The 24,292-nt window shown below is 63.1% G+C and overlaps 2 protein-coding genes across 8 annotated transcripts in view; one reads left to right on the top strand and one right to left on the bottom strand.

The window, feature by feature from the left end:
- STARD8 (StAR related lipid transfer domain containing 8) overlaps positions 1-10,417 on the top strand; it is a 49,094-nt gene extending 38,677 nt beyond the window's left edge. For all 5 annotated transcript variants that reach the window (XM_072042822.1, XM_072042825.1, XM_072042826.1 and 2 more), the window contains 12 exons: positions 347-428; positions 2,629-2,692; positions 3,489-4,864; positions 5,753-5,926; positions 6,303-6,462; positions 6,670-6,868; positions 6,965-7,175; positions 7,287-7,401; positions 7,631-7,846; positions 8,035-8,252; positions 8,333-8,509; positions 8,692-10,417. In XM_072042822.1, coding sequence (XP_071898923.1) covers positions 347-428; positions 2,629-2,692; positions 3,489-4,864; positions 5,753-5,926; positions 6,303-6,462; positions 6,670-6,868; positions 6,965-7,175; positions 7,287-7,401; positions 7,631-7,846; positions 8,035-8,252; positions 8,333-8,509; positions 8,692-8,809 — 3,110 coding nt within the window. In that variant the 3' untranslated portion in view covers positions 8,810-10,417. The remainder of the gene's footprint in view (positions 1-346; positions 429-2,628; positions 2,693-3,488; positions 4,865-5,752; positions 5,927-6,302; positions 6,463-6,669; positions 6,869-6,964; positions 7,176-7,286; positions 7,402-7,630; positions 7,847-8,034; positions 8,253-8,332; positions 8,510-8,691) is intronic.
- Positions 10,377-22,880, bottom strand: LOC119717855 (relaxin receptor 1-like). Of its 3 annotated transcripts, none has more exons than XM_038184263.2 (18): positions 22,486-22,880; positions 19,472-19,615; positions 18,972-19,061; positions 18,779-18,884; positions 18,339-18,389; positions 17,950-18,021; positions 17,488-17,559; positions 16,781-16,852; positions 15,460-15,534; positions 15,271-15,342; positions 14,442-14,513; positions 14,226-14,297; positions 13,943-14,014; positions 13,783-13,854; positions 12,349-12,581; positions 11,658-12,068; positions 11,238-11,453; positions 10,377-10,960 (listed from the first exon to the last, which is right to left on the bottom strand). In XM_038184263.2, the coding sequence occupies exons 1-18, from the start codon at positions 22,532-22,534 to the stop codon at positions 10,779-10,781; spliced, it is 2,133 nt and encodes a 710-aa protein (XP_038040191.2). In that variant the 5' UTR covers positions 22,535-22,880; the 3' UTR covers positions 10,377-10,778. The 3 variants fall into 3 exon arrangements, with proteins under 3 accessions (XP_038040191.2, XP_038040189.2, XP_038040190.2); XM_038184261.2 differs by having other exon boundaries at positions 18,318-18,389; positions 22,486-22,878; XM_038184262.2 differs by having other exon boundaries at positions 12,349-12,578; positions 18,318-18,389; positions 22,486-22,878.
- Between the last annotated feature and the right edge of the window lie 1,412 nt (positions 22,881-24,292).

Below are 24,292 nucleotides of genomic sequence, written 5' to 3'. Positions count from 1 at the left end.
CCCTTGAGCAGTGTTTGGAATGTGGCTGCTCTCCAAAAACCACCCTGGGCTGAGGCCACAGGTCTTCTCCACAGCAACAGCAACATCTCCACTGAGGCCACTATTCCCTCTGCTTTGTGGACCTGGATCTGGGGTCCAGACGTTGTGTCCGCTGCTGCTGGGTGCTGCACGGGGCCTTGGGCAGCGAATTATTGGGGTTGTGTCCCTGGGGAGGCGAGGTGAGGGCCTGCTGGGGCTGGTGGGTGCTGGCGGCTGCTCTCCGAGAGCCCGTGCCAGAAGCAGGCGGTGCCCGTGGGGCTGCAGGGGCTCCCTGCCTCGCTCATCCTCCTCTCGCCTTCCTCCCCAGACTCGCTGTTCCCGCTTGACATCGGCGCTGTGAAGAGAGACCACAGCTTCCTGGACCAGGACTCCCTCAAATCCCTCTGCAGGTAAAGCCCCCTCCTAACCGGCTAACCCCCCGGGCGCCGTGCCGTGCCTGCGCCCAGCCCTGCAGGGGCTGTGGATGCGTCGTGCTGCCACGTGGCTGTCGTGCGGGACGGACTGGTGCTGGGGGAACCACAGCCCGCTGTGCTCTGGGCATGCAGAGAGGCTGGAGGACAGACGTTAGCCAGGAGTTCTGCTCTTTAACATTCAGGCCATGTTATAATTTCACGTGTGGGTACCTCCAGGCTGCAGAGCGCTGCTGAACGCAGATCAGTGAGGGGGGAGCTGTAAAACTGAGCCCTGGTGCAAAGGGTTGGCTGCACCAGCTGCCTGTGCTCCGCTCCCCGCTGGCTGCTCTGGGCGATGCTTCATGTGCATGGTCATCGGGAGAGCCAGGCTGCCCCACGCTTTCATGTTGCTTTGTCTTGCAAGGTGCTAAATAACGTCTGTGAGAACAAAGTGGAGGGGGGACACCGCACCTTGGGCACAGCGAAGGGATCTTGGTTGTTGGTGTGAGCCAGATTCGGGTCCAAGTGCCCGTGGGTGAGATGGTGGCTGGGGACAGATTTGCACTTGGTCACCAGGCACATGCCACTTGCGACAGGGAGCAACACGTAGCGAGGGATTTGCTGAGTGTTTGTGCAACGCGAGCTGCTCTGTGGAAAGGACACACCGCTAGCTACTCCTCGCAGCAGCAGGGCTGAGAACAGCTCCGGGAGGTGCCACCGTGCGGTTTTATGGCAGGGGAGCAGTGTGGGATTTCAGAGATGGGCTCTAAATGCTGCTGCCGTGACCAAGAGCAAACAGCCAGCAGGAGGGACCCCCCCGTCTGTCTGTCTGTGCTCAGCTTCTCCCGGCTGGGCTCAGGCTGGGGGGCTGTGAGGTGCTGGGGGGAGCACCTGTCCCCAGGCTTTCACATCCCTTTTGTCTTCGCCTGGCTGGCTGGAGGCGTTTTGGAGGTCGTTGTGCCCTGCTGGCCTGCAGCAGGTCATCCCCGTCCTGCAGCTCCTGGCAGCGGTCCCCTCGCCGCTGCCGCTCCCTCGCAGCCGGGAGGGCAGAGGGGTGGCAGCGGGGCCAGCCCGGTCCCAGCCCCGGCTCCTGCTCTCGTGGATAAGGGAAACGCTGCCTCCAAGGCTGCTTATGGAGGCGGTGAACCTCCTCAGGTGGCCGCCAGGCACACCCAGGTCACCTCACCCTGAGCTGTGCACAGGCTGGATGCAGAGCACACACACACCATTGCGGTTTGCTTTGCGGTTGTGGCTTTGCCAAGTCACCTTCCTGCCCCGAGCAGTCGCTCCCTGCAGCCCCTGTCCGAGCGCTGTCCTGGAGCCAGGCAGCTGCGATGAGCAGCGCTGTGAGGATGCTGCCGCCTGCTCCTCTTCAGGAGTTTTCAGCAGGATCGTGAAAGGGACATGAGCCACATTTTTGGTAAAATGTGCCTAAGGTTTTTTTATCAGCTGTGCAGAAATGCTGTTTGCATGCTGGAACAACAGTTCTGTTGTGCTTGTGGTGCCGTTCGCAGTACCATTGGAGCTGCAGGGCTCCCACCACCCGCTGCAGCCACCCGTGGGGGCAGCTCACAGCCCAGGACGAGCCCCCGGAGAGCTGTGGTGCGCAGCGATGGGGTGAGACAGCTGCTGAGGGGCCCTGGCAGCACCCAAGGGTGCTATGAGCAGAGGGAGCCAGGCATCCTTTGATGCTGGGGCTGCTGCCGTGGGAGAGCACGCACGGGGCTGGGGTGGCTGCGGGTGCTGGGGCACGGCCGGGATGTCCTGGTGCCTGTGTGCGGGCGGCGGGCGCCGCTCTGATGTCTGCCTGCACAACCCCTGCTGGCCTGCGACCAAGCGCTTGTGCCACCGGTGTGCTGGAGAGGTTTAAACCCCTCAGCTGCCATGCCAAGGGCTCATGGGACTGGGTTCTTGCACCGGGGTGAAGGAGGTGCAGAGTGCCCCCAGATCTCTGCAGGAGGAGGGCGCAGCTTCGGGAGCCCGCCTGGGGACCCTGCTCTGTGCTGGGAGTGGGTTTGGAGCTGCTCCAGGCTCCGCGTGGCCCATCCCTGGAGCCGCAGCTGCGGGGTGACAGGTGACCAGGCACAACAGCAGCTCAGAGACAAAAAATAGAAAAAAAAAAAATAGGAAAAGAAGGAAAGCACTGCAGGCAGAGCAGGAAGCCACAGCCGGGTAAAGCTCTCTCGTTTCCTTGCAGGAGGCTGATGACCCTGAACACATGTGCCTCCATGAAGCTGGAAGTCCACTTTCAGCGTAAACAGGTGAGTCCTGGGCCCGAGGGGAACGTGCACAGCTGGGGGGGGCAGCGAGCCTGCTGTCCGTAATAACTCCAGGGTGTGCCAGGACTGCCCCTGGGCTGCTGCTGAGCACTGCTCAGCGCTCCCTGCCCTGCCGGGGGATGCGGGGCTGGGTCAGCGTGGTGTGTGCGGTGCTGTGCCATGTCACACTATGAGCTGGGTGAGACCCCGCTGTGGCACATCTCCACCCCTCGCTCCTTCTCCACCATCGCCTGCGCGGTGTCGGTGGCCCCCAGCTGCCGGGCAGAATTGCAGGAAGGCAGCAGCGTGGGGCATTGTTCCCGTGTCCGGGTCCCCTTCCCCGCAGCACAAAGAAGCGGAGGGGGAAGGGGCTGGGGTGTGCGAGGCTGGGGCTGGTCGCAGCTGTTGCAGCAGCAGCGAGGCCATGGGGTTTGGCGTGGGGGTGCTGGGGGTGGTGGCAGCAGGGTGCGTGGCAGCAGGGTGCGTGGCAGCACGCTTCGGTCTGCGCTGGCTCACGCGGGCTGAGTGTTTCTGCTGGGTGCGTGGGCACCGTGCCACCCGTTGGGGCACACCAGCGGCGTGTCATGCTGCTATCAATACAGAGCCAGGGCCCGGGAGCTGCTCAGGGGAGTACAGAAATAGCACCTTCCCCTCGCCACGTGGCTCTTGAGCCTGGGCACAGCGATTCCTCCTTCTGCGTGAGCCCCGTGGCAGCAGGGGATGGAGCGGGTTGGCTGGGGGTGTACCGGGGCTGAGGGACCCCCCGGTCTGACCGTCCCCTCTTCTCCACTGCCCACAGAATGAAGACTCTGAGGAAGAGGACCTGTGTGCCATCAGCAACCGGTGGGCTTTCCAGCGGGAAAGCAAGAGGTGGTCCCGTGTGGGCTCCGTCGACGTCCTTTCCCAAGCCTCCGAGGGGCCCAACTGCGCCATGCGGCAGGCGTCCAGCCGCGAGAGCGTCCTCACCGACCTCAGCACCAACCTGGAGGCCGTGTCCCTGCACAGCAGCGTCAGCACGGGCAGCACGAGCGGCACCCCCGGCATCGTGGTCACACCGCCCGAGCCGTCCCCTGCCCGTGATGCTGCCGCCGTCGCCCAGCCCGGCCGCAGCTCCAGTGCCCGCTCCTTGGTGGAGCCGCCCGCCAGCCGCGAGGGCCCCAAGGAGAAGCTGAAGAAGCGAAGGTCTCGCAGCTTCCTGAAGAGGATCGAGTCCCTGCGAAGGAAGGACAAAGAGAAAGCTGGCCCGGACGAGAAGGGCGTCCCGAGCAGTGGCGGCATGGCCAAACCGGGCTGGGACTCCACCAAGAGCAACGGGGACCTCACGGCCACCAAGGGCAGCTCCCCTAAAAGAGGGGCTGCTGCCTCCTTCCACAGCAAGAAGCACTTCTTCTCGGTGTCGTACAGGACTAACCGCCTGCTAGGCTCGGGCAGGGGCAAGGGGAGCCCGGAGTCGAAGCGCACCGGGGTCTACCTGGAGGACTACGAGGCGGCCGTGGGCACCGGCGGCACCTGGGCTGCTGGGGAGCGCCAGCCCCGGCCGGCGTGCCGGGGGGATTGCCTGGTCTACATTCCCAGGGACCACAAGCCGGGCACCTTCCCCAAATCCCTCTCCATCGAGAGCTTGTGCCCCCTGGGCAGCAGCTCCCTGACCGGCTGGAAGGCGGGGGGCGAGCCCGGGGGGCTGGCGGGGGGCGGAGGGGGCAGCAGCAGCAGTGGGGAGGGCTCGGCCTCCCCACGGGGCTTCGCCTGCCGCCGCCGCGGCTCCTGCAGCTCCCTGGGCAGCCGGGTGAGCGTGTACGACAACGTGCCCGAGCTCAGCAGCACCGAGGAGCTTGCCAAGTTGGACGGGGAGGTGACCTACCAGAACCTGGATGACATCCTGCAGCACATGTGGGGGCTGCAGCAGAAAGTGGAGCTCTGGTACAAGGCCATCTCCCCCAGCCTGGACGGGGAGGACGGGGGCGAGGACGAGGAGGAGGAGGAGGAGGAGACGGACTCGGGCGGGGAGCCCACCTTCCCCTCCAACCTGCACTTCGAGGAGCGCTCCATGTCCGATGTCGGCACCTCTGCCAGCGACTTCGACAGCACGGGCAACTCCCTCAACGAGGCCGAGGAGCTGGAGATGCGGGAGCGCCGCGACTCGGGCGTGGGAGCCTCGCTCACCAGGCCCTGCAGGTACCAGGAGGGTCCCGGGGGGGTCCCAGGGGGCAGCCCACGAGTGTCACCAGCCCCCAGGCAGGGACACGGAGGCCGTGGGGGGGGCGAGCAGGGCCGGGCATGGCGCGCTGCTGCACTCTGCTGGCTGCACAGGGGTGGGATGGGATGGGATGGGGATTGGGATAGGATGGGATGGAGTGGGTTGGAATGATTTTTCTTTTTCTAGTGCTCCCTTGCGCTTTTCCCAAAGGGAACTCCAGCCGCTGCAGGGTTCTGTGGATTTTCAGCCCTGCTAGGCTGTTGCTGGAGGGGCTGTGCCTGCGGGCAGGGCACGGATGGGTACACGGGTGGGTGCTTTCACGGGCTGGGAACGTGCCCCCTGCCCTGCTGGGCTCAGGGATGCTCTGGAGGCGCTGGGCAGGAGCCTTCCCAGAGCAGCACAGACTGGGGAAGGGTTTCAGTGCTGGGCACTGCCTCGTTGGTGTCGTGTGCTGTTTAGAAAGTGGGTGTTGGAGGTGTCCCTTGGCCGAGGCGTTGCTCTGCGTGGTGGTCCTGTGTCTGCCCGAGCCCCTGCCCTCCTGGCAGGCTCCCAGGGGGGCTGCCCCAGCACAGCCCTTGGGTGTGGGCGCAGGCTGAGCCCATGCAGCCCCACGGCTCTGCCCAAAGGGGAGGATGCTGGCTGGGGCAGCGCTGCCTGGCAGCACGAGCACTCCTCTGAGGCAACAGAAAGTGTTTCTCGTTGTGTCTGTGCCCTGGCACCTTCTCGTGCTGGGTTTGTGAGGGGTAGGAAGCAGCACCTGTAGCCCTAGGGCTGGTGTTGGGCTTAGCCTGGCCACCGGTGTGCCCACACCGCCCCCAAAGCAGCGGTGCCACGGAAAGCCTCTCCAACGCCCTCCCACCCTGCAGAAAGCTGCGCTGGCACAGCTTCCAGAACTCCCACCGGCCCAGCCTGAACTCTGCCTCGCTGGAGATCAACCGCCAGTCCTCGGCACAGCTCAACCTGCTGCAGAAGTGCTCCCTGCTGCGGCTCACGGCCATCATGGAGAAGTACTCCGTGCCACACAAACAAGCCTGGACGTGGTGAGCTGGTGGGGATGGGGCCGGGAGGGGGGCCCCAGGGGTGGTGAACCCCATGTGAAGGTGATGGAGAGGGAGGGAAAAAACCTGAACCCAAGCTCTGTTTGCTCTGCGTGGTGGCTGCAGGCACCTGTGGAGCATGGAAAACGTTGCAGCCGTGTAAGAGTGAGATGATGGCTTTCTATCTAAGCCAAACACTAAAATCATGTTGGCTTAATAAAAGCTGTTGTGGCTCCTGTTCAGAACTTGTTGCCTGTACTCAGAGCACAGCAGAGGCATCCCCGCGGCAGTGGGTGCATCACACCCGGTGTCCCGCTGCCCCCCGCGCCGCCGAGGCAGCAGGTCACCGCCCTGACCGTCCGTCTGTCCCACCCCGCAGGACTGTGCCCAAGTTCATGAAGCGGAGCAAAGCCCCCGACTACAGGGACAAGGCGGTGTTCGGGGTGCCGCCCATCATCAACGTGCAGAGGACGGGGCAGCCGCTGCCGCAGAGCATCCAGCAGGCGATGCGCTACCTCCGCAGCCAGTGCCTGGACCAGGTGACGCCGCTGCCCCAGGGTGCTGCTGGGCTGCACTTTTTGTAGTTTTTGTAGTTTTCATAGTGCTGTGGCATAGGTTGTCTGTGGGAATTTTGCATCTCTCGGTGTGTCCTCGGCCATCCCGCAGCCGGGCTTTTGTCTGGCACGGCCAGGCAGGGGCAGGGCCAGCCCTGCCTCGCGTCCCAGCGTGGCTCCCTGTTCCCCCAGGTCGGCATTTTCCGTAAATCGGGGGTGAAGTCCCGGATCCAGGCGCTGCGGCACATGAACGAAACCAGCCCCGACAACGTCAACTACAAGGGGCAGTCTGCGTACGACGTGGCCGACCTGCTGAAGCAATATTTCCGGGACCTGCCGGAGCCCATCTTCACCAGCAAGCTGACCGACACCTTCCTGCAGATCTACCAGTGTAAGGGGGGCGCGGGCGGGGGCCTGGGCTCGGGGCTGGCGGCGCGGGGCCGGGGTGGCCCCGGGGGCCAGGCGCTGACAGCAGGCGTTGCCCCAGTCGTGCCGAAGGAGCAGCGGCTGCAGGCGGTGCAGGCTGCCATCATCCTGATGCCGGACGAGAACCGCGAGGTGCTGCAGACCCTGCTCTACTTCCTCAGCGACATCGCCTCGGCCGAGGAGAACCAGATGACCGCCGGCAACCTGGCCGTGTGCCTGGCGCCCTCCCTCTTCCACCTCAACGTGTCCAAGAAGGAGAGCACCTCGCCGAGGTGAGGGCGCCGCTCCCCCTGCCCTGCTGTGCGGCGTGGGGTTGGGGTTGGGGCTGGGGGTAGGCACCCCGGGTGAGGGCACCGCTCCCAGCGCCTCGTGCCGCCCCGCAGGGCCATGCACAGGAGGGGCACCGTGGGGAAACCCGACCAGAAGGACCTGAACGAGAACATGGCTGCGACGCAGGGGCTGTCCCACATGATCACCGACTGCAAGAAGCTCTTCCAGGTGGGTGGCTGCCCCGGGGGTTTCATGGAGGGCACTCGGCCTCCAGTGGGGCAGTGCCACCACTCGGGCAGCCCCAGGCTCAGTGAGGGGCCAGCGAAGCCCTGCTCGTGGCTGGATGGCTCACAGGCTGCAGGATGTAAGCCCAAGCAGGCTGTGTCCGTCCTTCCCCCCTCCTTTGTTCAACAAGTTGCTGCCGGGACTCTGAAGACCTGTGTGCTCTTGCTTTTAGGTCTCCCACGACATTCTGCTCCAGCTGAGCAGCTCCTATATGGCAGCCGATGCTTACCCCCATCCCCTGGCTGACTTTGTGTGTCAGGGGGAAAGCAAGGATTTACACTCCTACTTTGAGCAGAGCGTCCAGAACCTGCTCAAAGAGTCATCGGAGAAATTCAAGGGGTGGCTGAGCACCCCAGGACCCCTGAACACGGAGCTCTCCTGCAAAAAGGTGAGTGCCACCGCACACGGGGCGTCCTCTCCAGCAGCCAGAGGAGCTCTGCCACCCCCTCCCACCCCATCCCGTGCTCCCCCTAGCCAGCAGCTGTGATGGTGCTGCTCCACGGTGGTGAGACCCCTTGGTAAAGCCTCTCGGGGCTCCCAGGACAGCCGCCTGACCCTTCTGCTTGTCCCTGGCAGGTTGGGGACGGGCACCCTCTGCGCCTGTGGAAGGTCTCCACGGAGGTCGAGGCGCCTCCCTCGCTGGTGCTGCACCGGGTGCTCCGGGAGCGGCACCTGTGGGACGAGGACCTGCTGCAGAGCAAAGTGGTGGAGGCCCTGGACAAGGACATGGAGGTTTATCACTACGTGACAGACAGCATGGCCCCCCACCCGCGCAGGGACTGCGTGGTGCTCAGGTGAGGGCAGGGGGCACCCGAGCCCCGGGGCTTTGCTCTGTCCCCGGGCTCCCCCGGCTGAGCGGGCGCTGTGTCGGCAGGCGCTGGCGCACGGACCTGCCGCGGGGAGCCTGCCTGCTCATCTCCATCTCGGTGGACCACGACAAGCTGCAGGTGGAAGGCGGCGTCAAAGCCGTGGTGCTGACGTCCCAGTACCTCATGGAGCCCAGCGGCATGGGGCGCTCCAAGGTGACGCACATCTGCAGGGCTGACCTCAGGTAGGGGACACCCCCGCTGCCTCGGAACACGCGTGCCTTCTGCTGCTGCATAGTGCTTGTTGGTCATCTCCCAGCCCACGGCAGCTGGAGCTGTGCTGAGCAAGAAGGGAGGTGCTGCTTGCTGGTGCGGGCCGGGGGCTGCCCTGCCCGCTCAGCCCTCGCTCTGCCTTGCTCCCTTCCAGGGGCCGGTCTCCGGAGTGGTACAACAAGGTCTTCGGGCACCTCTGCGCCATGGAGCTGGCGAGGATCCGAGATTCCTTCCCAGCACTGAGCCCAAACGGCCCCGAGACCAAGATCTGAGGAGCTGGGAAGCTGCTGTGTCCCGTCGGACCGCGGACTCACCAGTCAGCTGGGCTGGGGCAGGCACAGGAGAGCGCGGAGCTGGCATCCAGCTGCGCGGGGGCACCCCCAGGCACATATTTATAAGCTTCCTTTTAACCTGGGCCGGGGCCCCCCTCTGGAGAGCCATGGGCTGCTGCAGCCATGCAGGGGGCCTTCACTCCTCCTGCCGTGGGGCTCTGCCACCACCCCTTCAGGGGCAGGGGCAGCTGCCCCCCCCCCACCGTCCCCACTGCTGCCCCTTCCCCAGCGCGGAGAGGCGAAGCCCTGCACCACAGGGGGGCTGCGGGTGGGATGGGCGAGCGAGGTGCTGCTCAGCCACGGGAAGGAGAGGGGGCTCGGGGTGACCCCCAGGAGGAAGGCAGCCGGCCCAGGGTGAGCTGGGTCCCCCCGTGAGGCTCAGCTCCCCCAGGCCAGGCATAGTGGTGGAGGTGTGGGGCGAAGCAGGAGCAAGAAGGGGAGATGTGAGGGGGGGGGGACAGGGCCACGGCCGTAGGTCATGGCGCTGTGTTGGGAAGTGAGGGGTGGGCAGTGAGGGGTGGGCGTGCGTGGGTTGGCACCCGGCAGGGGTCAGGCAGGGGGGCAGGCTGGGGCTGTGCTGAAGGATGCTGTGATGGGAGGGAACGGTGTGGAGATATTACAGAGCCAGGTAGGGACAGCCAGCGCCGAGGGGCAGAAGGAAGCCCTTGCTGTCACCTCTGGTGCCCAGTTTCCTAGGAGATGAAGGAGAAAGCTCTCTAGTTCTAGTCCAGTGCCTTGTTAGCTGCCTTGCTCAGCTGGAAGCCCCCCTGTGCACTGGGGGCTGGATGGACGCGGTTCTAAGCCAAGTCCCATCCCTCCAACCTGTTGTACCGGGCAGCTGGAAGGAGCAGGACAGGGCTGGGAACCCAGAGCAGCCACCGAGAAGCTGGTGACGGGGGGAGCGCACTGAGGAGGCACCGCGGGGACAAGGGATGTGCCCAGCCCTCGTGGGGCTGAGACTCACCCTGGGTTTGGGTAACCACAGGGCACGGAGCTGCCCCTGCCTCTGTGCCCAGCACTCCCTCAGCTCCCACCTCATCCCTTCCTTTCCTCCTCCCGAGGAGCCGTCCGGCCTCGCTGCCAGCACTCGGACCTGACCTGGTTTCTCCGTTTCGGCAGGGACCCAAGTTACTCGACGTCGTTCCAACTGGAAGGCAACACGACCCACGTGCGGGAGCAATTCCCCATGCCAGTTTTGCCATAACAAATCCTGTCTGTCTTGTGGTGAAAAAAACAACCCAGTCTATTCTTGTTTTTATATATATATATTTTATATATATATAAAAATATAACTAACTCTTTTGAGGGAGTGATTTTTCTCCTAATATTTTTTTAAAATTTCTTTTTTTTTCTACCTATAAATACTTGTACAGTTGGAATATTAATATATAACTCCGGCGGTAGAGCTCGGCGCCAGGCGATGTTCACTTCAAAGCCGTGTTTTGTATTTAAGGGACTGCTCCTCGTTTTGTATCATATGCAACAGGATGTTTGACTTGGATGGGGGCTGCTCTTCCCGTCCGTGTAATTAATAAAGTACTAACGATAGCTGCTGGCTGGTGCTGGGGGGGTGCTGCTGGCCGATTCCCCAGCCCCGGGACCTCGTGGGGCTGGGCACTGCTTTCACCTGGTGGCTGGAGCCATCAGGCCCCACATCCAACATTTCGGCAGAACGAGGCCAAAGAAGGCACCCGAGAGCAGCCGTGAATTGGGCGGCAGGAGCCGAGCCCCCCATGGGGAGCTTGCTGCCCCCTAAGCCCCCAGACCCACACGAGCACCATGGTGGCAGCGAGCAGCTGACCTCGAGGTGCTCGGGCCCTTCGTGGCACAGCCACTGCCCGCTGCAGGGGAAGATCTGACAGGGGAGATGTGGAGATCCCCTGGGGTGTCCTTGTGCCACCGGGCAGCATCAGGCGGTGCTGGTGGGTGGCACTGCCAGCACGGAGCTCCTCTGGGACTGCTCCGACTGCCTGGCCCGCAGGCAGCCCTTCAGCTGCTCCTGGAAGGGGGCAGTGGTGATGGTGTAGAGGATGGGGTTGAGGGCGCTGTTGATGGGCAGGATGAAGATGACCACCCAGGAGGTGACGGTGCCTGCGTGCCACCAACGAGGACATGGCGTTAGGCGGCAAGGGGCCCTGCCTAGGGGAACCCACCCATGCCACAGATGGGGGCAGTCCCAATTCCAAGCTCATGGCCATGGGGGGGGGTCACAACTGCTGCTCTCTGGGGAGCTTCAGGGGGCCAGGGTCCACTCTGGGACGGGTGATGCTCACCCCCTGCACTCAGACACCCACCCTTGGCAGCACCCACACCGAGGGGCCCCCACCCAGGGGCTCTGGGCTGACAGCGGTGGGCCTGGGTCCTTCACCTGGTATTTCCACCTGCAGCAGGGAGAGCAGCTTGAGGAGGAAGATGGGTATCCAGCAGAGCGCGTCGGTGATGACGATGAAGAAGAAGCGCTTTGCGATGGCGACTTCTCGGGAGCAGATGCTCCGCGGGGCCGTCCTGGAGGCGGTGACGCGGATGGAGTAGAACATGCCGGTGTAAGCGAAGACGATGGTGATGAAGGCTGCGAGGTTCAAGCCTGGAGAGGAAGAGGTTTCCCTCCGAGCACCTCGGCTGGGCTCGTGGTGCAGCAGGACCGGTCCCACTCCCCACTAGAGGGGGCAGAGGCAGCTCCGCAGCCAGGGCTCGCCCCAAACCCGGGCGCACTGAGCCACCCCCTGCCACTGGGACCCCGTCCTGCCCCTCTCCATCCCCGTCCCTGTCCCCATCCGGAGGGGCTCACCCAGGTAGATGGTGGTGGAGTAGCCCCTGGCGCTGGGCCGCTCGCCCAGGTCGGACTGCAGCGGGAAGCAAACCCCGTTCCGGCCGTAGTAGTTGCCAAAGGACTCCTTGCACCACAGGGGGACGAGGCTGAGGGAGAAGCCCAGGAGCCAGATGGCAGCCAGCACCGAGACGGTCTGCCTCCTGCCCGCCCGGTGGTGGCTGAAGGGGAAGACGATGGAGAAGTACTTCTCCAGGGTCATGTAGGTCAGCAGCAGGACGGACACCTCGGAGGACAGCATGGCCAGGCTGCCCAGCAGCTGGCACTGCAGGCTGCCCATCCAGCCCTGTGCGTGCTTGTTGTACTCGCCCGAGTACTTGAGGTCGAAGGCGCCGATGATGAAGAGGTAGATGCCCATCAGCCCGTCTGCACCTGGGGGGAGGCAAGGCAGGGTGAAGGGGCAGCTGCAGGGGGCACTCAGTGCCCTGCTGGGCCACGAAGCCACCGCAGAGCTGCTGTGGGCACGTGTTAGAAGAGCTGCCCCACGGCACCACAGTGCTTATAAGCACGGGTAGGAGCCGAGATGTGCCAGGAGCACACCTGGCAAAGGCATAAAAAGAAAGCTGGGCAGCAACGGACCCTGGCCATGCTGGTTTGGGGTGGTGTGAGCTGGAGAGCCCCCCCCGTGCCCTCCCCACCACTCCCAGCTCACAGCACAGGGATTTGATGGCCATGGCGTGCTGGCTGTTCTCCGCGGCCACGAGGGAGCGCATACAGATGACGAGGAGGTTGCCCAGGCAGGTGACGCAGGCGATGACCCAGACGAAGACGCGCAGGATGATGTTGGCCAGGAGGTGCTCGAAGGAGGAGATGCCGTCGGTGTTGGGCTTGCAGCTGCGCACGTGGGGCGCGGAGCTGCAGTACTGGAACTTCTTGAAGTAGCTGCTGGGAGGAAGGGGCTGGCTGCCACCCGGCCGGCCTGCACGGCCCTCCTGCTGCCACAGCCACCTCCTCCAGCACACCCAGTGCTCGTCCCTGCCTGCATGGAGCAGGGCCAGCCGGACCCTCCCGTCACTAGCCACGAGCCTCGGAGCTGTCACTGAGCAGGGACAGGACAAGGGGACAGGACGCAGGAGGTGGCACACAGCCCTCTGCGGCAGCACCCAGGACAGGGGAGGAACGTGCAGAGAGGAGCGGAGCTGACCAGGGGTGTAGGTTGCAGTGTCTGCACTCTGGTTTGGACACCAACTAAGCAACAGCCCCAATCCTTTGCAGAACAGGCAGGAGGCACCCCAATGCTTTCCTGGATCGAGCACGGCACAACCACGCTTGTACCTGTCACTGTTAGCTAATAGAGAGGAGTGTTTTCCTCCAGCCCTGCCGCTCACAAACATTTAAAAACCATTCCCTTGTTCAGGTCTCTCAACTTCCATTAGCAGGGATTCAGATTTTCCCCCTGCATATTATTTCAGATTAATCTTCTCAAGCCTTATAAAAGCAATCCCTTACAAGCTGAGTAAAAACTCCGCATTAGGAAATGACTACAAAACTGCAATGCAAGGCTCGTTTCTGCTTAATTATAGATAAAAGGGGAGAAAATGATTGCTTATTAGCAAGTCAGGTAGAAAATGTACCGTATTTACAGTCCAAACAGACCAATTACAGAAAGGAAGAGGTACGGTTGTCTTTCATTACAGGTACTCTAAAATGTGCATCTGGAGATAATTAATGATTTTTTTTTTCCTATCCTTCCAAAGCAGAGCCCCAGCACTCCCAGCTGGCTCCTCGGCTCTGCTTCCACCATGCGTGGTGCCTGCCTGGTGCCTGCCCGGCCTTCCTGCCCATCTCTGCTGTCCTTGGGCCGTTACCTCGGGCCCAGGCACCTCGGAGGGGACACTCGGGCACACGGCGCTGTGCACACCTCGCCCCACACAGCCCACCCCTCCTGTGCAATGCACACTCAGAAGTGTGCATCGATCCTCATGTGGCATGCACTGGGGGGGATAATCTGCAGCTTGGTGGGGGATAAATGCCCCCGCTGCCCCGGCAGGGGGTCCTGCACGGGGAGCTGCAGGCACGGCGTGCGCGGGGGCCGGCGCCGCCTGCTCGGTGCCAGGAGCGAGCTGGTGTCAGCCCCCCCACTCACATGTGCGAGAGGTTGGCCAGCCTGTGGAAGGTCAGGTTGTGGATGTTGGGGATCTCCAGCCCCTCCAGGCTCCTGCAAGGCAAAAGCAGGGCAGGGGAGGCTGGGAGCTGCTGGGCTGGCCTCGGTGCTGCTGCGGGGCTGGGGACGCCGTGGGACTCACAGGGACTGCAGCTGGGGCAGGCTCTCAAACTGCCCGGGGAAGATCTCCTTCAAGGGGTTGTAGGAAATATTCCTGAAAGGAAGGAAAGCGGTGCTGTTTTTCCCACCTGGAAGCTATCAGAGGAGCTGGAAGTGAGGACAGAGGGGAGGCTTTCCTGGCTTCTCCCCAGCACCCCCCACCCCCAGGAAGGGCGCACAGCCCCGGAGCAGAATTGCGCAGCGCCTCGCAGGGGCCGGGTGCTGGCTGCCCCCTCCCCATGGTGGCTGGGTGCCCCGGTACTCACAGCTGCTGCAGGTCGGCCAGGCCATTGAACAGCGATGCAGGGAGCTCATCTAGCCTGTTGCAGGACAGGTCTCTGGCAGAGCAGGGCGGTATTTGAGAATTCACGAGGCCACCTGCCCGCAGGCTCTGCGCCCACCTTGCCAGTGCCACCGAGCCGCACAGGGTGGGCAGGGGGCACACAGCCCCCACACAGGGAACACGACGGGGGGACACTTACAGCTCCACCAGCCTGTTCAGCCTGGAAAACGTCCCCCCTTGGATCCACCTGATCCTGTTCCTGCGCAGGACCCTGAGCGAGGAGGAGGAGGAGAGCGTGGATGCAGCGGAGCCTCGCGCACCATCACCTGGCACTCAGGGTGCTCTGCTCGGGGCACATCCCTGGGGTGCCCCCAGCCCCAGTGAGCCCAGCTGTATCTATCCCCCTGGGAGACATAGAGCCATCACACACGGGGACACCCCGGGAGAGGCCTGGGCATTACCAGGGTGAATTCTTTTCCTCTGGCAGCCCCAGGAAGGCTGCGTGAGGGCCCGCAGCGCAGCACAGCCCAGCCCAGCAGCAGCACAGGCCCTGGGCAGGGGGGCAGCGAGCAGAGCCGCTCGGGGTTTGACACACAGAGCCAGCTCACAAAGTTTATGGCGCTCCTCAGAGATATTTTTAGGGGATTTGGATGCCAGCAGAAGGCTTTGGGCTGGCCGTGAGCCTCGTTGCTTGCACACCATGGGAAGCTTTTTCCGTGCTGCGCCCTGCCTCTGACCCCGCTCGGTTCCGGCAGCCCCAGGCTGCTGCTGGCAGGGAAACCCCCCCTCCGGACCCAGAGCTGCAGGACACGGCCCCGGGGTGCCCCATCAGGTCCCTACAGAGCTGGTATCAAATTCATGAAGCCGACAGCAACACAAATATGGAGCAAAACCGTTCGCATGAAACACAGCCCCTCGCCTAGCAGCTGAAACACAGCCCCTTGCCTAGCCCAGAGCAGAGGGAAGAGGGGTCCGAGCAGAGCCCCCCCTGCCCCCAGCCCACCCAGGGGTGTCCCTGGGGTACTCACAGCACGGTGAGCTCGCGACACTCCTGGAACACGGCCCCATGCACCGCCCGGATCCTGTTCCCCTCCAGATCCCTGCAGGAAAGGCGGTTTTGTGGCTGCATCCCTGTCCCCATCCCCATCCCCACCGGGAGCCTCCAGCCCCCTCCATCCACCCCGGGGAGCAGCGCCTGCCCAAGGCCAGGTACTCACAGCCAGCTCAGCTTCGGCATCTCCGCACACAGGGAGGTGTTGGGTATCTTAGCCAGGGAGTTGTTCAGCATGTACCTGTGGGGAGGGGACAGCGACAAACGGGGTCACAGCGCTGCACAGGATGCACCCGAGGGCTTTCTGCTGGTGCCTGGCTTCCCTGCAGGGCTGCAGCTCACAGCAGTGCCCGGGGCGAGCTCAGGGCTGGTGGCACCAGCTCCCTGCATCCCGGTTGTGGTGCCAGCAGTGGTACAGCCACCACTGCCCAGGGCAAAGGGCTGGTGCACACACCTTAACCAAGGCACAGAGCTTCTCTCGCTGCCTTTGGGATGTGGTGGTACCGATATGGGTTGTGCTTAGTGGCTGTGGGACAGCCTTGCCAGGGAGCTGAGGGGCATTGCCCATGGAGAAAGGTGCGTGGAACCACAGTGACACGGGAGTGACAGGCAGCGAGGGCAGATTTACAGCACGAATCCCCTCTGGCATTTTTTCTCAGCAACTTTTGCACACGCCTGCGTGCACAGCGTTCCTTGGTGCACTTCGTGTGACCGCAGTTTATTAGCTCGATTTGTTAAAAAAAGCAGCAGGATAAACAAGCTACGTCACCGAGCAGAGCAGCTCCCCTGCCCGCAACGTGGGAACACGGCCCGGGGTGGGGGCACTGCCCCACGGCTCGCTCTGGGGACAGTGGGGACAGGCGCCCAGATGCTGAGTGCCACCCCGAGCAGCACAGCACCGGGGTCCCTGCACCAGCTCCTTCACAGCCCCAAATCCCCAACCAGGGCCCCCGCCGGCCCCGGTGGCTCCCCAGCCCCAGCCCTACGAATTATTTCAGTACCCTGCACCCAATTTTGGGGTTTTTGCAACCAGCGCCAGCAGTGATGGAGCCCCCAGCAGCTGCAGCACTTCCCTGGCAGGTGCAAGCTCAGGGAATGCAGCTCAGAGCACGGGCAGATGTGTGTGTGTGTGAGTGTGTGGTGTGTGTGTGTGCACGCTCACACACGGGTTTTTTCCAGTCTCACAGCCAAGGCTTCTCCCCTTACTCTGACTCCAAGCTGCTGCCAGAGTTCCTGATCTGCACTGTGGAGGTGGGGAAGGCATTAAAATCACGCTGGAGTGATTGCAAAATTTGTCTTACGGTGGCCAAAGGCAGTCAGTTATCCCCTGCTTCCCTCCTGGAAGCAGCCGGACCTTACGGACAGCCCTGATCCCAGCCTGGTGCCCAAACAGCTCGCACAGGGGCGAGGAAGCCGCAGCACCCTCGGCTGTGCCCCGAGGAAGAGGCTCAGAAGCAGAGCCTGGAGAAGGGGGCAGGAGGACTTACAGAAAGTACAGGGACCTCAGCCCAGCAAAGGCAGCGGGGGCGATCCTGGCGATCCTGTTGTTGTCCAGCATCCTGCGGGAGGAGGAGGAGGAGTGAGATGGGCACTGGCTGCTGGCGAGGAAGGCAGCGGGAGGCTGCTGGCACCAGGAGCACGCCGAGCACCGTGCCCGGGGAGCTGCCTCTGCCCCTCCTGCCCTGCAGGTCCCCCAGGTGCCACCCCTGGGTGGGGGCTCCCCCCCATCCCATCCCGCTCCCCATGAATCCTGCATCAGCTCCAGCTGCAGAGCCTGGATTCCTTCACAGGCAGGGCCTGTTGGATTTTCCTCTCCTCTGCTGTGAAATAACGATAAATTAAAAGCCACCCGGGGAATTCAGGGCCGTGCTTGGCTTCTCAAAAGCCCTTTGGCTTGTTTGCGCCACGGACCACCCTCCGTGAGTCGTTCATCATTCTGTTCTCCTTCTTTGATTTAAGGAATAACTGCGCTGGTCCCATGGCAAATAGGGGGAAACCTGACGGGGAGCAGACCTGTCCTGGCTGGGCCGTCCCTGCACGCTCGGGAGGGGAATCACCTTGTAGAGCAGTCTCCATCTGACACCCGTGATGAGATCGTGGACGAGCCCCAGCCTCATTAACCCCCCCTCCCCGAGGAATTGGTGTCACGGCGCACGGGGATCACGCACTGGGGGCACACCCAGGGGGCACTCACAGCCACTCGAGGTGCTGCAGGTCCTTGAAAATTCGGGGCTTCAGCTGGGAGATCTTGTTGTGGCTGAGGAACCTGGGAACCAGCAGAGAAGGAAAATGATCTGGTACCGCCGCCAGGTCACCCAGCTTCTGCTAAAGCTCCCAAGGAGCCTGCGTGCCCCCCGCTGCCAGCACCCACGGCTCCTCTCCCTTCGCATTTCCAATGCAGGGCCCTGGATCAGGCAGGCAAACATGGGAGGGGAAGGGACTGATGTGTGGGACGTGCCGGTGCCTCTGCCCTGCCCCACGTTCAGCCACCTACTCCAGTTTAAAGCAGGCTTGGTTTGGATTCTTGCAGGAGCAAGGAGCCCAAGAGGCCCGGGGGCGGCTGCGCTGCGAGCCTGGTGTGCCAAGAGGAGCGCAGGGCGGCCTCCGTCCCACCGCTCCCTCCCCAGGGCCTCGTAACGCAGCAGCTCTTACTTACAGCATTTTGAGCTGAGAAAGTCCAGCAAACGCTTTGGGTGAGATCATGCGGATCTTGTTGTTTTGCAGGAATCTATTAAAAAATGGAACAGAAAAACAGAGTGGGAAAGAAACGCTTTCTCGGGGTCTCAGCCTGGAGAAGCATCGCAGGACTCGCGCAGGGGGACCGATGGCACCGTTGTTCCTCCAGCTCTGTTCCTCTCACTGAGCAGTGGAGGTGAGGAAAGGCTGAGGAGTGCCTGGGCTAACGCAGGGCCACGACACAGCCCGAGCAAAGCCTCCCTGACACGTGCACGCTCCTGTTCCCCGTGCTGCCCACCCGCTGCTCGCCCCGTTTGGTGCAGCAGGGCGCAGGGGGCCGATACTCACAGCTTCCTCAGCCTCCTGTACCTGGCGAACTGACTGTCCAGCAGAGAGCGGATTTTATTTGTCTTCAGGTCCCTGAACAGGAAAACAGGAAGGGGGAAGGAGGAAAATAAATAAAGAAACCAGATTCTGAGGCCAGAGAACCTTTATCACAGGAGGATGGGGCAGCCGAGGCCCCCCCTTCTCCTGTGCAATACAAACGGGATGCAAGGCAGCTGCTGTTCGTTAACACAGCCCTGCTAATTGCTCTCCCAATCTGCAAGCACTATTTGCCACGGATGAGTTTTCTCAGGCTCTCCTTCCCCTCCCAGCCCTCACTTTGTGCATGTGACAAGCAGCTGGGGCTCGCCAGCCTCTGGCCCGGCGCGGAGCAGCCAAAACCCTGTGACAGGAGGCCGACAGCCCTGGGGGGCCACGGGTTGTTTTTGGGGGGAAGGGGAAGAGCACGTCCCACCGCTACTCACAGCCTCGTCACGTTGGGGGACACCCAGGGCACGGCGCTGAGGTCCTGCGCGGTGCAGTCCACTGCCTGGCCCCAGCACCGGCACCGCGCCGGGAACAGCTCCAGCGCTGCGGGCAAGCAGAGGGGGTGTGCTGGGGGGACAAAGGGGACACACAGCTTGGGGAGGGGGCCTGGAGCCCAAACAGGAGGCTTACAGCAGGGGGCTGCCTCATCTTCCACCACTGTGCTGCTGCTGTGCGTGGCCAGCTTGTCGCCCAGGACCCAGAGCCAGCCGCTGTTGTCCACTGCGGGCAGGGAGCGCTGTTAGGGCATGGGGAAGGGGCCTGGCACCGTCCCCTCCACCCGGCAGCTCGGGATGCCCAGCCTGAGCATCCCTCCTCGTGCCTGGGCTGACATCTGGGCAGGGCAAAACCCCGGCAACATCGGGACGGGGTGCGGGGATGGATGAAACCAGGACCCAGATGATGTCCTGCACAGGGCATGCGTGGCCACGGTGCCCGGGTGGATTACGTGTGCCAGAACCGGGATGAGGCTGGATATAGAAGCAGGTCCAGGGCTCCCCCCGCTGCCACTGCTCCCAGGGATGGACCCAGCTCTGCCCTAATGCCCTCGGGGTCCTGGATCCTGGCATCCCCAGGTCCGGGGGGTTATTCCCACCAAGGACCCCCCCCCTTCCTAGGGGCTCGCCAATTACCGCAGTTCTCCTCGTCGGCCCCGTTGTCGCAGTCCTCCACCCCGTTGCAGTGCAGGGCCTGGGGCAGGCACACGGAGAGGTTGCCGCAGGGAAACTGCCCCAGGGGACACGGGGGCCTGTCCCTGGCGTGAGTCACAAGAGGCTCTGCCAAAGCAAGAGGAGGTGCTCGGTGCTCGGCTCCCCTCGGGCAGCACCTGAGCTCCCGGGTCGCACCCCGCTTTGTGCCTGTGCTGTCCCACGCAGTGTGTGAGGCTGTCCTGGCAGCTCGGGCTCCCCTTCTGCCGGGCCCTTTCCATCAGAGCCACCCCAATCCCCAGCTCCAGGGCCCCGTCCATTAATACCCCGCGATTACCCGTGGCAGAGGCATGCCTCAGATCCAGCTAAACGCTTCCACACCCCGCTTTGATCAGGCTCGGGGAAGTGGCAGCAGCCAGCCCCGGGAGGGCGCAGGGCTGTGCGGCGGGGCCCGGCTTGTCACCCAGGGTTTTCTTCAACCGCCAGCCCGTCAGCGGCTAATGGGGCGTGCTGAATTACCAGCACGTTCCTCCCTCGCGCACACACCTCATTAGCCGTCCCCTCGGCAGCACTGTGGTGTGACGTGGAGGTGGCTGTGACTCAGAGCATCTCGCCCCCACGTGCCCGTCTGGGTCACACGGGTGGGTTTGGGGCTGGGCACAGCGGTGCCGTGCCTCTGCCTCTGCCTCTGCCTCTGCCTCTGCCGAGATTGCCACCAGGCATCCCTAACGGGCAGAGCAGTCTCTGGCTGTGTAAACTCACCCAGCATTTTCTAAATCTCAGCATCTTTTGCCAAAATTCCTTCATTCTCTCTCTCTCTCTTTTTTTTTTTTCCCTTTTTGTGCAGTACACTGGAGACTGCTGCTTGGAAGTGCCCCCCTTTGACAAGTCGTTCTGCAAACGGAGCAGTAATTTTAGTTTTTTCTGAATGTTTGTGGCTGTATTTCTGCGTTAGGCACGTCTCAACCCACGGTCCTACTGCCGAGCAGTGCCACGCATAACCACTGTCAGATGGGCTCACCGTCTGCCCAAAACCTTAAAGCAGGCATCTTGTATGAAACGTTGCAAAAACGGAGTCCCTGGAAATTCGTTTATGCTGATCCTCTGTTCCTGTGGCTGGGAGCAAGCCCGTCTCTCCTGCTGATAGCACAGCACATACGAGCTGGGATCGTGGCGGAAAGCAGCGTTGCTCCTCCTCACTAACTGTCCTAATGCTTCCTCATAAGCTTGTAAGGAAAACTTGTCTCCTCAGCAGAGGATTTGGGGTGATGAAAGAGGAAGGATACGCAGAGCAGGAGGGAGAGGGACGGTGCAAGACCCCTGACCCTTGCTCTGCTGCAGCCCCTTGGGGAAAGCATCTCCCTCATCCTGTCCAGGCTCTGCAGATGGAAACTGATCTGATTGCTGGGCCCTGGGCTCAAGCCCCTCCTGATGGATGTTTCCTGCCGTGGTTGCATTTCTGGACATGCAGGGAGGTCCTCTGCTGCTCGCTGCTCCATCACGCAGCTTTCTGGCTGTTCTCTCGCTCTGAATTTATGTGGGACCCGCAGAAGGTAACGGGAACCTTTCCAGGGCCTCAAGGTCCCCGTTGCAGAGAGCCTGCGTGTGGAGCTATGTAAATACCGAGAGGGGAGAGTTTATACCTATATATATTTATATACATAAGCAGAGGCAGATGCGATTTCTTTGGGAACGGGCCCAAGTCGCAGGGTCCCAGCCAAGACCCCGGCCCCAGCGCCTGGTTCTGCATCAGCCCCCCCGGGGTTGGGGGCAGCCGGAGGGAAAATGGTGTGGGGTGGGGAGGAAGGTGAAATAAATAGATAAATAAATAGATAAATAAATAGAAACCCGAGGAGAAGCGGGCGCCCCAGGTAAGGCAGGAGGCTGAGGACAGCGGAGCGCACCCCGCGGGACAGAGCGGCCCCCACGGCACAGCCGTGCCCCCCGCCTGCCTGGCTCTGCCCGGCTGGGAAGCAGCCAGCAGCGAGAGGAAGTGGCCAAATTTAGCTGGGATTGGGTCTGGCATCTGCTGAGCTTTCGTGAGGGCCACCCAGGACTGTAAACGAAGCCCACGCACCGCCCGTAAAACAGCCGTGACCGAAAGAAACGCGGAGCCGAGGAGCCGGGAGCGCTGCTGCTGGGGGACCTGGCCCCAGCCCCAAACCTGGCCCCAGGCTCATTCCCCCCCCCCGCAGACCCCAAAGCCCTGTCCTAAGCCTGCAGCCGCATCGTGGGGACCTCCTGGCAGCTTTTGCTGGGCTTCAGAGTGAGCGTGAGGGCGGCACAAAACGAGAGCAGCAAGGTCGGGTCTGCTGGAGGCTTCCCACCGGAGACCAGCTCCCCTCAGACCCGGCTCAGAGCAGCATCCCCCCCCCCCCCCATCCTGTTCCCTGTTGGTGCCCAGCCCTGCCTGTGCCGTGGGGTCTGCCCAGGGCTGCAGCCCCCTCCCCACACCCCGCAGGAGCACCCCCAGCTGTGTGCACCCAAAGGGAAGCACCTCGGGGTGCTGGCAGTAACCACCTGCCTGCCTGGGGAGGGGGCTTAGCCCCCCCCGGGGCCAGCAGGGGAGGAGCACTTTGCATGGACACTGGCGAAAGCAAAGCACAGCAAATCAGACTCAAACAGCAGCACCTCAGAGCTCCCGGCTTTTCGTCGTACACCCCCCAACTTCCAGCACAAAGTGTTCAATTTTCATCTGGTTTGCCCCCCCCCCTCCCCTTTCAGACCACAGCCCTGCTGCTGCATCTGCTCCCGTGCTGCCTTCCCCTGCCCCTGGCTAAAAAGCAGAACCAGGACCTGGGATTATCTCCGGGCTCGGAGGCAGCAGCAAAGTTTTCTCCAGCAGCACGGTGTTTGGGGGCAGCGAGCATCACTGCGCCGTGTGCCAGGACCTCTCTCAAACCCCAGCACAAAATCCCCCGTGGACCCCTGTCCAGGAGCTCAGCCGGGCATCCTGCCACCCCCCCAGCTCTGCCTGCCCTGCAGGGACACCCACTTACTCGTAGCAGCCCAGAAGAGTGGTGGCAGGACGAGCAGGAGCAGCTTCATCCCAGCTTGTCCCGGTGCTGCGGGCGGCAGGTTGAGCTCGGAGGAGGCGAGGGGACGGGGACGGGGACGCTGCGATCCTCGATGTGCTCCTGCGAGCGCACAGCAGCACCCACAGCTCCTGGGTGCCGGCACTGGGGATGCTGCACGTCCTCACTGCCAGCGAGGAAGGAGCCGTGCTGACCCCTGCGGCCCGGGAGGCTGCCTGCAGGGTGCAGGGTGCAGGGCGCAGGGTGCAGGGTGCAGGGTGCAGGGCGCAGGGTGCAGGGCGCAGGAGCAGCCCGAGTGCATCTGCAGCTCCTTGCAGCCTGACGCCGTTCTCTGGCCAACAGAAGGCAGTGAGAGGATGTGCACGAGGAGGGAAGCAGCGAGAGGAATGGACACGGTCCCTGCCGGGGGGGGCAGCCCTCGGCCTGCACTCCCCAGCCCTGGGGCAGCCTGGAGCCGAGCTGTGCCCCCACGCGGGGCACCCAACACGGGGAGCGCACCCCAAGGCAGCCCGGGGACAGAGGAGGGGGCTGAGGGGGCTGAGGGGTTGCTCCCTCCCAAAAAAGGGTTCCCTGCTGGGTTTGCAGCCCGTGCTGGTGCCCAGCCCTGCCCGGTGTAGGACGGGTGCTCCGGTGGGGGCAGGACAGCCCCGTGCCCCCGGCACTGCCTGGGAGGTGGCACCGCATCGGGGTCCCTGCGGCCCCTTCCTCAGCCCATTTTGGGGGGCTGGGAGCCCAGTGAGCACCAGTGGGAGCCACAGGACAGCCCCACAGACGAAGCAGTTTTGCCCGAGTTCAGTGGGACCTCTGGGGAGAGGGGTGCGTAATCGGGATTTCACAGCCGGGGCAGCGGGAGGGGGAAGCGAGGTGGTCCCGATTAGAGAGCAGACTCCCAGCACGGCTTTGATCTCCGTGCTAAGTTCCCCAAACCATCTGCACTGGGAATACAGCTCTCCTTCCAGCCTCCTTGCCCCAGCACTTCCAAATGCTTGCTATGGGTCCGGAAAAATCTGTAAAAATTAACCCCTGCTGCTGGAAAGGGAATTTTTCGTCAGGACATGGGACCTGCTCCCCCACCTCGTCCTCGTGCCATCCGTGTGGGACTCACTGGTGCACTGAGGAGCAGGAAGGTCCCAGGGCCCCGGGGGACCCGCAGGGCCCCCCCACCGGGACCAGCTCAGAAGGGACACGTTGAGTTCAGCCCCAAGGCTGGGTGGGGGCTGGTGCTGGGGCACTTTCTGCCCTGGTGTCCAAACGGGGGCATTGCTACTGGCTGCCAGATGGTGGTGACTGCAAAACCAGCACACCTGCAGCCAGGGGAAAAATCAAAGCCTGCAAACAAAAGCACATTTGGGGGCCTGACAAAATTCCCCCGTGCTTGCTCTTGGCTGTGGCTGTGGCAAAGGCTGCCCCAGCCGCATGGGAGGCAGTCCCAAAGCGAGGAATTCCCGAGCCTCAAACAGAAACCCCGAGAGAGCGGCTGGAGGGGCTGGGCAAACACAGGAGAGGCCTCATCCGCAAAACCGATGGCAAACAACCCCAGTCTGCTCCGCCCGTGGACCTCCAGGCCGTCAGCATCCTCCCACCGAGTCCACATTTCTTAGCCCGAGCTCTGCTCATGGGCCAACAAATTTCGCCTCCCACCCTTTGGCAGCAGTCCTCGTCCAGCTCTCGGGGACGTGCCTCCAAGTGACCGCGGAGTGATGGATGGGCACTGGAGGCTCCGGCACATGCCTTAAATCTCCGGCTGCAGAGCCCGGCGATGCGTTACGGC

The sequence above is a fragment of the Anas platyrhynchos genome, chromosome 10 (assembly GCF_047663525.1).
Source record: "Anas platyrhynchos isolate ZD024472 breed Pekin duck chromosome 10, IASCAAS_PekinDuck_T2T, whole genome shotgun sequence".
Taxonomy (NCBI): Eukaryota; Metazoa; Chordata; class Aves; order Anseriformes; family Anatidae; genus Anas; species Anas platyrhynchos.
The sequence above is the reverse complement of the archived record's forward strand: the minus strand, read 5'-3'. Positions and strand labels throughout refer to the sequence as shown.

Coding starts and splice junctions, on each gene's coding strand:
- LOC119717855 (XM_038184261.2), bottom strand. CDS start 22,534: ATGAAGCTGCTCCTGCTCGTCCTGCCACCACTCTTCTGGGCTGCTACG. Junction 19,616..22,485: donor ACTCTTCTGGGCTGCTACGA/GTAAGTGGGTGT, acceptor TTGCTTTGGCAG/AGCCTCTTGTGACTCACGCC. Junction 14,015..14,225: donor CTGGCCGACCTGCAGCAGCT/GTGAGTACCGGG, acceptor CCTTCCTTTCAG/GAATATTTCCTACAACCCCT.